The sequence below is a fragment of the Aquarana catesbeiana genome, linkage group LG01, assembly GCF_042186555.1.
Source record: "Aquarana catesbeiana isolate 2022-GZ linkage group LG01, ASM4218655v1, whole genome shotgun sequence".
NCBI classification, from domain to species: Eukaryota; Metazoa; Chordata; class Amphibia; order Anura; family Ranidae; genus Aquarana; species Aquarana catesbeiana.
Window position 1 is genome coordinate 102,254,860 of NC_133324.1, and position 13,544 is coordinate 102,268,403.

Genomic DNA, 13,544 nt, shown 5'->3' on the forward strand with positions numbered 1-13,544 from the left:
CTTTGTAAACACAAAATTGCATAAAAGTGCTCTGTGCTTAGTAAACGCAGTCACTATAATCAGTGTTCAACAATCTCCATATTCTAGTGTCCTTTTAAATATCCAAAAAAAATGTGTATCCGTGTTCAACAAAATCCAAAAAAAGTCCAGTGTAGTGGATCCGTGCTGCACATCAACCGTGATTTTTTCTGGTAACCCCCCAAAGTGATTGCGCTCACCTCAAAGCGTGTGACACAGTGGCTAGCTATGTCAAATCACGCTTAGTGGCCACTCATTGGGCTCTGCAGGATATAACTGATGCGATCTCCACTCACTTTGGGTTGAAAGGCTCCATAGATATCCACTCATAGAATAAAGAGAGACTACATAGTGTAATACTATCAAACACTATTTTATTAAATAAAAATCACTTCCCACAAAGGGGTACTCACATTCTCCTGGTGCTGTTGTGCACCAGACAATATAACGCTCTATAAAACCGCTGGTTTGTATGCCGCAGGGTAAGTATTTTTCTCCCTATTCAGCTGTGTGCTTCCTCGTCCGTCCTGGCCCCTCCCCTACGCGTGTTCGGCACAGGGTCACGTGCCTTCATCAGGGGGATATGATTGGACGGTTGCCCTGTCACTTAAATACTCTCCCGGCGGCCATTTTTCCTGAGATCGAAGACAAGATCCTAATGGGCTACAATACTCTATTTCCCGGCGGCCATTTTTCCTGAGATCGAAGACAAAATACTAATGGGCTACAATACTCTATTTCCTGTGTTGCAAATCAATGGAAAGACGCTGTATAGTAAACTAATGTCTCTTCGTAACCCATTCTAAGTCTATACTAATCAGGACGAAGTTTCAGGAGAAAAAATACATTACCCCACTGCACCAACAAAGCTATGCACAATACAGTATATGTTTAATCAATTACTAAAATGTGAATAAAAACAGATCATATAAAAATGATAACAATAATAATAACAAGCAGTATCTCAGATTCCTCCCTTAAATTATTAGAAATTAAATTAAATTTTAGATAAAAAATAAAAAATAATAATTAATAATTAATAATAAATAATAAATAAAAACAAAAATAAAATAAAAATGAAATATAATCAATAAAACACTGATCACAGTACAGACGCTATCTTATATATATGGTGTTGGGGATGATCTAATGTCATGGGTGTTAACAAAAACCTGTAAACCTGAATGGAGACGCACACACTCCAAATGCTGGATATAGCAATCTCCATGTTGAATTAACCCTTACATCCTGAAATTCTCCGGATGCTTAATATAGCAATCTCCATATAAGAACAACCTTCAAAATACTCAAATCTCCCTATTACTGATGGAAAAAAGAGGAAGTGGGGGTTGAAGGGGGAAAGGGAAGGGAGAAGAGGGGGAAAAAGGGGAGGGGATTCCCTTTCCCCCTTCAACCCCCACTTCCTCTTTTTTCCATCAGTAATAGGGAGATTTGAGTATTTTGAAGGTTGTTCTTATATGGAGATTGCTATATTAAGCATCCGGAGAATTTCAGGATGTAAGGGTTAATTCAACATGGAGATTGCTATATCCAGCATTTGGAGTGTGTGCGTCTCCATTCAGGTTTACAGGTTTTTGTTAACACCCATGACATTAGATCATCCCCAACACCATATATATAAGATAGCGTCTGTACTGTGATCAGTGTTTTATTGATTATATTTCATTTTTATTTTATTTTTGTTTTTATTTATTATTTATTATTAATTATTAATTATTATTTTTTATTTTTTATCTAAAATTTAATTTAATTTCTAATAATTTAAGGGAGGAATCTGAGATACTGCTTGTTATTATTATTGTTATCATTTTTATATGATCTGTTTTTATTCACATTTTAGTAATTGATTAAACATATACTGTATTGTGCATAGCTTTGTTGGTGCAGTGGGGTAATGTATTTTTTCTCCTGAAACTTTGTCCTGATTAGTATAGACTTAGAATGGGTTACGAAGAGACATTAGTTTACTATACAGCGTCTTTCCATTGATTTGCAACACAGGAAATAGAGTATTGTAGCCCATTAGTATTTTGTCTTCGATCTCAGGAAAAATGGCCGCCGGGAAATAGAGTATTGTAGCCCATTAGGATCTTGTCTTCGATCTCAGGAAAAATGGCCGCCGGGAGAGTATTTAAGTGACAGGGCAACCGTCCAATCATATCCCCCTGATGAAGGCACGTGACCCTGTGCCGAACACGCGTAGGGGAGGGGCCAGGACGGACGAGGAAGCACACAGCTGAATAGGGAGAAAAATACTTACCCTGCGGCATACAAACCAGCGGTTTTATAGAGCGTTATATTGTCTGGTGCACAACAGCACCAGGAGAATGTGAGTACCCCTTTGTGGGAAGTGATTTTTATTTAATAAAATAGTGTTTGATAGTATTACACTATGTAGTCTCTCTTTATTCTATGAGTGGATATCTATGGAGCCTTTCAACCCAAAGTGAGTGGAGATCGCATCAGTTATATCCTGCAGAGCCCAATGAGTGGCCACTAAGCGTGATTTGACATAGCTAGCCACTGTGTCACACGCTTTGAGGTGAGCGCAATCACTTTGGGGGGTTACCAGAAAAAATCACGGTTGATGTGCAGCACGGATCCACTACACTGGACTTTTTTTGGATTTTGTTGAACACGGATACACATTTTTTTTGGATATTTAAAAGGACACTAGAATATGGAGATTGTTGAACACTGATTATAGTGACTGCGTTTACTAAGCACAGAGCACTTTTATGCAATTTTGTGTTATTTAATGGTTTGCATGTTACACTAAATGTAAGATATTGCATGTTGTTTGAGGCATCACTTAAGTATTTGTATTTTGGTGCTATTCATGCATGCACATTGCACTTTAATTGTTTTATATGCTAGCATAACACAAAGGAAGTGATTTATTTTGTTTCTTTATTTGTTTAATATTTATTTAGATATTTTGGGCACCGTTATATAAGATTATCAAGCGCAACGCAAACAATTTTCATTTTATTGACATATATTAACAGATCCCCAGAATGGAGAAATATGCTGGGGAAGCATTAATGCACATATGGTGGGCAGAAAGAGTAAAAATAAAAATTATTGTTTAGTCGCAAAAAAAGTTTTGGTCCACCAAAAACAAATTTCATTAAAAGGTGTATTAAATCGCCTGCTAAAAATGGCAATATATATGGCAATATATTTGCTGCAACTACATATTGTATAAGGCTGGGTTCACACTAGTGCGAATTAGAAGCGGGTCCCCGCATCCAATTCGCAATAGCAGGAGATTGTGTCTGACTCTCTATGGAGCCGGTTCACATATCTCCGCAGCAGCTATGGTGCGATTTGCACAGGTGTCCTGTGCGTCTTCTGGTCCGTTTCAGGTCCGAATTCAGCCAAAAATCAGACCTAAAATGGTGAACAAGGACGCACCGGATCCCTACTATGAGCCGCTGCGTGCTCATATGTGAACCCAGCCTTAAAGTATAACTTAAGCTAAAACATTTTGTTTTTTGTAGTTTTGGATAGAGTAGAGAGAGTTTAGAACCTCTTTCAGGTTTTTTATTGCTGTCTGTGCCCTGGTTATGGAGATTCACCCTCTCTGTGTCCTGTTTCCCTTTATCACCAAAACTGAAATCAAAAGAAAATCCCAAATTTTGAGTTGTCCCCAGAACAGAAATAGAAGGGAAGTCATTTAATAGGGACACTAGTTCTGATAACCCTGGTAACAACTTTGGAGGGATTTCCTCTCACTTCCTGTTTTGTCTATCGGACAGGAAGTGAAGGGAAATCTCCCCAAAGGGACATAGATGTCAAAAATGACAGGGGATATAATCCTCCCTTACACTATCTGAAATGAAAAAAGAAAAGGCTTTGCTTTACTTTAACTGTCCATTAAACAAAAACAAAACTAACACCACATTTATTATATACAAAATAGAGAAATAATGGAGATTTTAAAGGTGCCAAAGTCAATACTTCACAAATAGCATTTTAATATATGATTAAAAAAAACACGGCGGATGTGTTGCTTGAAGGGTTAATATCCAGCTGGTCTGCATTGTGACCTGGGGCATGTTTGTGCCAGTATTGAGTAGGTACATGTCCCCCCACCTCGTTCTCTGGATGGCCTGTACATATTTGTGTCATAATTGAGGGGATCAATAGGTTATTTTAAAGTGAATCTCTCAAAAACATTGTCGCAATTGCAGCAGTTCAAGGTTGTCACTGTCTGAATTAAACCTCTAAAAAGAAAAAAAAATAACAAAGAATATCCTTCTATATTGTATACTAGCCTCAATTCAAACCACTCAGCGTGGTTCCTCTCTGCTCTCTCTTCCCTCTGCTATCTGTATGAGTTACCTATGCTGCCACCCCTCCAGCATACAGCTTGTGATTGACAGCCTCCGCTGCCCATATTTTCCTATGAGACTGTGTAGAGGGACGTATGTGCATTCCTTCCACTCAGGTCTCAGATTACACTCAGGTCTCCACTCTGTGCTATGGAGTGTGTGACTTCATATCCCCGCTCTCTACCAATTGAGAGTTTGCTTTGTGTTTGGGATCATTGTCTTGTTGAAATGTCCACCCTCGTTTCATCTTTAACATCCTGGTAGATGGCAGTATATTTTTATCAAGAATGTCTTGGAACATTTTTCCATTTATCCTTCCTTCAATGATATGAAGATTGCCAGTACTGTATGCTGAAAAACAGCCCCACACCATGATGTTCCCACCTCCAAACTTCACTGTTGGTATAGAGGTGTTTTTGGGGTGATGTGCAGTGCTATTTTACCTCTAAACATGGTGTGTATTATGGCATCCAAAGAGTTAAATTTTGGTATCATCTGACCAGACTATGTTCTCCCAGTAATTCACAAGCTTGTCTAAATGTTGTGCAGCAAACTTTATACGAGCTTCAACATACTTTTTCTTCAGAAACGGAGTCTTGCGTGGTGAGCGTGTATACAGGCCTTTCTGAAGCTTTCCACAAGGGGTCCTTGGCTCTGGGACAACACTTCTGATAATTCTTCTTACTGAGAAATCTTGCGAGGAGCACTTGGTCGTGGCCGCTTTGTTGTGAAATTACATTCTTTCTACTTCTGGACTATGGCCCCAACAGAGCTCACTGGAACATTCAGAACATTCTGTAACCAATGCCATCAGTATGTTTTGCGAAGGTTGTGAAGGTCTTGAAAGAGCTCTTTGCTTTTACCCATCATGAGATGTTTCTTGTGTGACACCTTGGTAATGAGTCACACGAACCAATGAGTTCCGTTTTAAGTTTTGTAAACAACAGACTTCTTTCAGCAGAGGTAAAAATGAAAGAATGCGTGAAAAAGGAGAACAGAGCTCCATCTACTGGCTGGATAAAAGTCTACATCGTTTTGATATGAAATATGGCGTATTTACAAATAAAATCAATTACATTCTTTTTATTTGCCTCATCATAAGTAATAAATAAACACATCTGTACAATACCACAATGCATTCTCTTAAAGACAATTACATGTTTTGTTTTTTTCTCATTAAAGCTACAACAGAACAACAGACAGTGTCATTCGAAATGGAAATGTCTCAGTCTGGATTCAGTGCTCACTATTCTAAGGTAAGCAATATTTCCTCGGTTTGTTTTGCTCACTATACTGTGCCTCAAAGAACTGTAGTATGCCTTGAGGCTCCTTCTGATTCCTGACTGTTGATAACGTCTGAGTGATTATAGTGTAAGTTTACTCTTTAGTGTGTTCGTTTTTGATTTCCTAAAATTGGTGTTTGTTACATTAGCATCAATGTCATCTTGCACCTTTTTGGTGCTAACAGCTTTGAATGCATTCTATGCACTCATCGTGCATAAATATTGTCTAAAAAATTGTAACAGGAAAAGGGTTTTTAGAACCCAATTCCAGCCCAAGTTTTTTTTTTTTATTTAAAATGGATCTAAAGTCAGAAGAAAACATGTACAGTGTTGTATCTTACTAGTTCTTGAATGTAATGGCTGTGTTAGTCTTCATATTTTAGGCTAAGTATATTTTCAGCAAGTACAGAAAATGTATGTTGTTCTTGTCAAAAATCCAGTGTCCTTGTCACTTACTGTGAGCTTGCTTTAAAGAAAGCACAAGAAACCCTATTTATTATGTAAACTACTAATCCCATCAATCCACCATGTAATGGAAATGAACAAGGAACATATTTGAAGTCCAGCTTGTGTGACAACCATGGATGGAGAAACCAGTGTAGACATGAAGGAACAAAAATGTATTATTCACAGGATTATCAGGTAAAATAAAAAGCATGAAAAATAAGAAACGAATGCAGCCACAACATCTAAGGACTGGTTAGCTGCACTGTAAAATACTTTTGTCTGTAGGTTTAGATATACTTCATTTAGGTTAGAACCTGGAAGAATTTGAAACTCTTACATTTTTTATTGGTTGAGAGGTGTGAGTGGGATCCCCTGGATCCAAACCACAATCAGACTTTACAATGCAGCATGAGGCTTGTGGGTGGACAGCTCATCTATACAGAAGGGCCTCTAGGGAAGCTTTATACAAGATTCATAAATGTTTAGTGGAAATAGGAGTGCTGTATCAATAGTTTGGAGTCAGAAAAATTCCAATTAACGCATTTTTTTATACTAGCTCTTTAACCACCTCAATACAGGGCACTTACACCCCCTTCCTGCCCAAGCCATTTTTCAGTTTTCAGCGCTGTCGCACTTTGAATGACAATTGCGCGGTCATGTTACACTGCACCTTAATTAAATTTTTATCATTTTTTTCCCCACAAATAGAGCTTTCTTTTGGTGGTATTTGATCACCTCTGCGGTTTTTATTTATTGCGCTATAAACAAAAGAAGAGGGACAATTTTGAAAAAACACAATATTTTTTACTTTTTGCTATAATAAATATCCAATTTTTTTTTTTTTTTAACAAATTTTTTCCTCAGTTTAGGCCGATACGTATTCTTCTACATATTTTTGGTAAAAAAAAATTGCGATAAGCGTATATTGATTGGTTTGCGCAAAAGTTACAGCGTCTACAAAATAGGGGATAGATTTATGGCATTTTTATTATTTATTTATTTTTTACTAGTAATGGCGGCGATCTGCAATTTTTATTGTGACTACGATATTGCGGCGGACACATCGGACACTTTTGACACATTTTTGGGACCATTCACATTTATACAGCGATCAATGCTATAAAATTGCATTGATTACTGTGTAAATGTGACTGGCAGGGAAGGGGTTAACACTAGGGGGCGCTCGAGGGGTTAATGTATGACCTAAGGAGGTGATTCTAACTGTGGGGGGAGGGGACTGACTGGGGGAGGTGACCGATCGCTGTCCCTATGTACAAGGGACACGCCATCGGTCTCCTCTCCTCTCTGACAGGACGTGGATCTGTGTTTACATGCACAGATCCACGCTCCTGCTCTGTTACCCGGCAATCGCGGGTGCCCGGCGGACATCGCGGCCGCCGGGCACGCGCACCGGGTCCCAAGTGACGCAGCGGGCGGCGGCGCGCGCGCGCCCCCTAGTGGCTCGGGAGGGCGAGGACGTCATATGACGTCCTCCCAGAACAACAGAAGCCTCGTCCAGCCGTCATATGACGGTGGGCGGTGGCTTAGCGGTTAAGCCTCGATGAAAGAAATTAGAGAAAGTGGGAGGGAAGGTCAAAGCCCATGATATTTGTTGGAAATTTTACTTGAAATTTAAAGAAGAAATACATTTTTTTTTTTACATTAAACCATTTTTGGGGCACTCCTATTTCTTTGATAAGTTTTTTGTCTGGTTTTGTCAGGAGTGTCTAGTTCTCCTGCTGCATCACAGCTGCTGGTCTCATTCCAGCATCCTGGTTTTGGCTGTGATACATTCTCTCTGTCTGTCCACCTGCAAGGTGATTGATGTGACCAGTCTCTGGGTGGAGACCAAACCTGATTTAATTTAGCCACGCCCTGCAGTCTTAGGCTTGATATTGCATTTCTAACACATGCTCCAAGCTCCCTGTTTTTTCTGCTCTGCTGAGTGGATTTCCTTGTTTATGACCTCAGATCGGATATCAACTATTCTTTGAACTCTGTCTCCCTGCCTGTCTACGGATTAAACTCTGACTACTCTGAACCTTGCCCGCCTTGTACCTGGACTGTCATTAAACTACCCTGACTGTCTGTGCCAACCGCAAGTACCTGTTTGCTTTGCTCAGTTTGCACCTGCCCTGGTGTGGTAGCCAGGCACTATAGTATTGTGAAAAGAAATTTTTTGTTTGTGAACAAAAAATTATTATGGAAAATTCGTGAACTATAATGTCATAAATGATACCACAAAAAAACATACCATAAGATTATTATAACCACTGAAAGATTGTGCAAAGAATTGTGCATTCAAATAATGTTATCAAACAAGCAAAAAAAGTGATCATAAAAAAGTCCCATCACAATTAGTGCAATTTTAAATATATGTAAAGTTCATAAACATAAAAAAGATAATCCAAAGTCCGTGATGAAAAGATCCAATCTCCCAAGAGGTGAATACACCTAAGTGAATATGAGGCTCCTTACCGACTCAAAAGACCACAACGGTCTGACCAGGCATATGGGAGATTAAAGGTTTCCCAATAACTTATACCAGCAACTGGATCTGCGGCTAAAGCTGTATGGCTCCGGGAATAAAAACAAAAAAAGCTCCCATAGTGTAATCGTTCCAACCAATAAGAAATTTAATGAATAAAAAATGCACTTACAAACGAATCCAATAAGCAAGTATAAAAGCAATCGCAATGTAACGGCGTCTCCGCAGGCTTCCCACTGTATACACACTTCCCATCCAGCTCGGCAAAGAGGAACAGCGTGGTGACATCAGCGTCATAGGCCACACCTGATGTCACCACGCTGTTTCCTCTTTGCCGAGCTGGATGGGAAGTGTGTATACAGTGGGAAGCCTGCGGAGACTGCGGAGACATTTAACTCAAGTTAACCGTGTTCTACTAAACTATATCTTAAAAAAACCCGATTACAGATTTAGAAAAATCATACTTGCCTTACCATGACCTTTTGTTAGCCAGATTTATAAATGGGGGAATCTACCTTCATAATAACAGACTTATCAGTTTCAGTTTTGTAAGAAGAAAAAGCAATCCCTTTAGTTGTGATAGGTATCCTTGGTAGCCCAGCTTTGGTGAAGCTACAAATCCCATGAATTGCTGCAAAACTGATGACACAAGTATAAATCCTAGAGGCATAATGGGATTGGTAGTTTCACCACCAAGGTTGCCTACCCCTGTCATAGAGGGTATCTCACCAAAATTAAACATTTATTGCAGGGGATGCCTGCAATGGGAACCTGTCGCTGAGGCTAGGTTCACATATATGCGGGTGTGAGAATGCGTGTAAATTGTGCACATTCCTGCACCCACAGACACCTGCAGGCAAAACGCGTTGCCTTTTAGCAGACATGCAGGAGTGCATGAACGGTTGGTGCCCATACAAATCAAGGTACATATGAGGTTGGTGTGGGGTCGCACTAACCGCATATGTGCGAACCTAGCTTTAGAGAATTCATACGGGGATATCAGTAGGTCAGCCAAGCAAGCAAGATGTCAGATATCTAGGTGCATTCTGCATAAGTGTGTCAGGTTATTATACTGTACAGAAAAGCAGCAATGTCATTTGCCAGCCCAGTTGCCAGAGCTATCCCACAATCTCAAAGATTTGTCTTCAAATCAAAATTCTTTCCAGTCTTAAATATCCTTTTCTTCATAAAGTCTGAAACCCTGATGAAGTAAGTCACCTATATGATCCCTCCTGTAATGTGTTGGCTTATTACTGAACTTTTTATCAATTATCAGACTTTCTTGCTTGGGGTTTACTATTGGCCTTTTGTTCTCTTTGTAGTTTGTAGTAGTTGTTTTAATTGCACAGTTTTACAGTATTTAATACGCTTTAAAAGGCATGCATAGGTAATTTTAATAAAATTTAAATGTAAAAATCTAAACCTAAAACCAAAAATGTAATATACAAATTGCAGCTTACTAGTCTGTGTTGTTATTTTCTCCTGAGTAGCTATATCTCTCCTCCACTGCATCAATAGAGGAAGCCATGGTTGCCTCCCTACAAACATGTGTGTATCTCTTCATCTCCAGGGCAATTGGTAAATTATGGAAAATAGCCTAAGAAGAAAGATATTTTTCTGTGCAGCTCACATGAAGTGACAAGGACACTACATTTCTGGAAGGCTCATAAGGCCTTTTCTGTATTTTCTGAAAAATTTTTAGCTTAAAAGAAGACAAAGGAAGTCGCCATATCTAAGGACTATAATATGCAAAATATTGAATTTTTGTTCATGGGTTAAGTTATTCTTTAAATTACTAAAGAGCTTTTATGGCAATTCTAGGTATATGCAATATATAGAATATTCCCTTAAACTGGAGCTCCATTCACACCTAGGCATTTGGAATTGTGGACAGAATTCTGTAAGTAATGGCATCACAATGGCATTGGCAATGGCATCGCAAATACGTTCTGCGCTTTGCTGCAATTTGGAATCGCAGGCAGAATTGTGGCGATTCTGCCCCCCCATTCCAAATGCCTAGGTCTAAATGGAGCCTTAGGGTGTCTCAGGAGTAGAGGTTCTTTGTTGTTTATGAAATAATAATACACATAGCTTGATTTGCATTAACCTCTCTAAATATACTTTTCTATGATTTAGGACTGGGTGATGCTTGGTGCAGTTGGAGCCTACAACTGGAATGGGACAGTTGTCATGATGAAATCTGATGACGTTGTCACCCCAGGGAATAGTTCATTTCACACAGGACGTGAAGATAGAAATGAGCCTCTGGCAGCCTACTTAGGTTAGTTTGAAATTCCTATTCAGCTGCTACTTTATTAAGACTCTCTAGAGATCTAATTCACTAATGCCATTTTATAGTTTGTAAAGAAATGGGAGTAAACAAAGGGATTAAAAATGGGCCAAGAAAACGTTATTAACGTAATTGTAAATCCTAAACAGATGACATGTAGTATGAATCATATAAAATTACAATTTTTTTCCCATAGAATCTCGTTCTCACCTTTTTCCCTTACCCCATCTCAGTGTTGCTGATCTCCTCTAACCTCTTTCAGACACTTTATGTCTAATGTACTGTCTAAACTTTCTGTCTAATGTACATACTGTATGCACTCACTCGAGCTTCTAAGGGCTATCATTGCTCAGCATGACAGTAGTGGACCATGCTTGCACTATGTGTATCAATAGATGCCACTTGTACTCTCCACCAGAGGTTTATGTGATAGAACAGGAGAACCCCATTACAGGAAATGTCTGATCAAGGTTCTTCATGGCAGGATCATTGAGTTTTCTTTTAAAGCTGAAGTCTAGGCAGTTAAAAAAAATGCCCACAGCGCAAACATCAATACGAGCATATATCATTTTTTAAAATCATAAAATCACACTTACATGTGTAAGGTAAGCGAAGGGTTGCAAAACTGTGAATATGGTGAAGAGCAGTGCTGCTGGCAGACACAATCAGCTGTCATGCACGGACTCCAGGACCACCAGAGGAGGTTGGCAGCATCTGGATCAAAGTAGCAACTATCAAGGGTGAAAAGGGGGCATATACAACACATTTCAGAGGCCCAGCCTCCTTTTTTAAGTATGATATTTAAAAAAGGTGGCATGGCCCCTGAAACGCGTTGTAAATGTCCAGCTGCAGTAGCAGAAATGTATTGAAGTTAAAGGGGTTGTAAAAGCAGAAGGTTTTTTACTTTACTGCATTCTGTGTATCTTATGGACACTCAGAACGGGGCTCAGAAGTGAGCATGTATGATTGCCCCCATAGCAAGTGGCTTGCTATAGGGACACTAGGCAGGGGAGTGGAACCAGAAGAGCCAGCGGGGGAGCAGAAAAGAGGAGGTTTGGGGCTGCTCTGTGCAAATTTATTGCACAGAGCAGGGAAGTATGACATGTTTGTTATTAAAAAAAAAAAAAAGATTTTACTATTACTTTAAAGTTCAGTAAAGCACAGCTACCTGGTGGGAAGACAACCCGACTGAGTACACTCACAGAATGTTGCAGCAATGAGTATAATAGTAGGTTTTGGGTGCACCAACAGCATCTGTCTTGAGAGGAGGAATGCAATCTGGCCGCTCCATACCCAAACAGGGAGGTTTCCAGAAAGGATGATATGTCTCTACTCTTTCTTGAACCTCTCCCTGTTGCTAATCACTGTCCCTGACAGTTCCTACACTAGCCACATGAGAAATGCATGCCAAGCTTGGGAGACAGGGTCTCAAATAGACTCTGTCTGACCCAAGATGGTTGCCAGAGTCCCCCAGTGACCCAGGAAACCATAGAGGATCTATGTTCCTCTTTATTTTCTCTCTCTCTGTGGTCGAGTGCCACCTGCAATGGAGAAAGTATACTGCACCTGCCTACACAGGTATGGCATTTGCATTAAGCAATAATTTTACAAGCAGCACAGTATACTGTATTTTTTTTACCCTTGTCTGCATCGGCCAGTTTCTGTAAAAGGTGAACTATGCCTTTAAAGATTATATGAGATTTTATATCTACTTTAACAACAATCTGGACGAAACTAACACTGAAAATGACAATTTAATAGTCTAACACCCTGCCCACCCACTTCTTGGTTTTCTGGAAACATGAAACCTAAATAACGTTTCATGGCAGGAAACTTGAACGTGTCTCTGAAGAGATTGTGTATGTGATATTGTTTTGTCTTCACATTTGAATGGATGCTCTTAACAAGTGATGTTTTGTGTTTCCTGATGCCAGTAACCAGCTATAGACGCAGACAGTGGCAGGATGCACTCTGAATTACAGGTCAATAGGAGGTGTTTCCTATAAGTGTCTACGTAAAGACCAAACAATTCAAAGGAACAGCACATTATGGTCAGTCCCATTTCCACCAAAGGGACACTCAGAACACTGTCCTGCTTACGTAGTTAAGCACTGTAAGCTGAAGCACAAGGAGAAGTTACCTATAGCCATCAGATTTCAATTTAGTAGTCGAATCATATTTTGCTGCTATGGTTTACTGCGCTGCTAAATAACCCGCTTACATTTTGGATGAACTATTATAATCCATTCATTGCAGAATTGCTCTGGTAAAATACAATAGTTCAGATGGAGTCTGGAATACCAGAAGCAGGATGACTGCCAAGTGTCTGCTAAATTTAAACAGAAGTCCCATTTTACAACATGCTGCTTTTGACTAATGCAAAGTACCAGAACTTCAATGTTGTGTCTTGTTAGACCTTTTTTAAATTGCAAAAATGTTAAATTATCCCTTGATGTGAGGATATTCCCACACTGCAAGGGTTAATTGCTCATTTTGCCTAGTCTAAAGGAGAAGAGCTTTCACTTACTTGATCCTCTGCTCCCCGGCAGATGGTGCAGCCCCACCCTCTGGTGGTGGACTGTCCCTCAGCATCAACAAATCCAAGAAGGGCTTTAGACCTTATTTTGATCTTGATGGTGTCAGGATTCTAGACCACTACA

The 13,544-nt window shown here is 39.5% G+C and overlaps 1 protein-coding gene across 1 annotated transcript in view; it reads left to right on the forward strand.

Annotated features, from left to right (window-relative positions):
- The window catches only part of ITGA1 (integrin subunit alpha 1), a gene marked incomplete in the record, with an annotated part of 198,473 nt that overhangs the window by 111,653 nt on the left and 73,276 nt on the right, over positions 1-13,544 (forward strand). Inside the window, 2 exon segments of the mRNA XM_073622297.1 lie at positions 5,559-5,632; positions 10,731-10,875. Coding sequence (XP_073478398.1) covers positions 5,559-5,632; positions 10,731-10,875 — 219 coding nt within the window.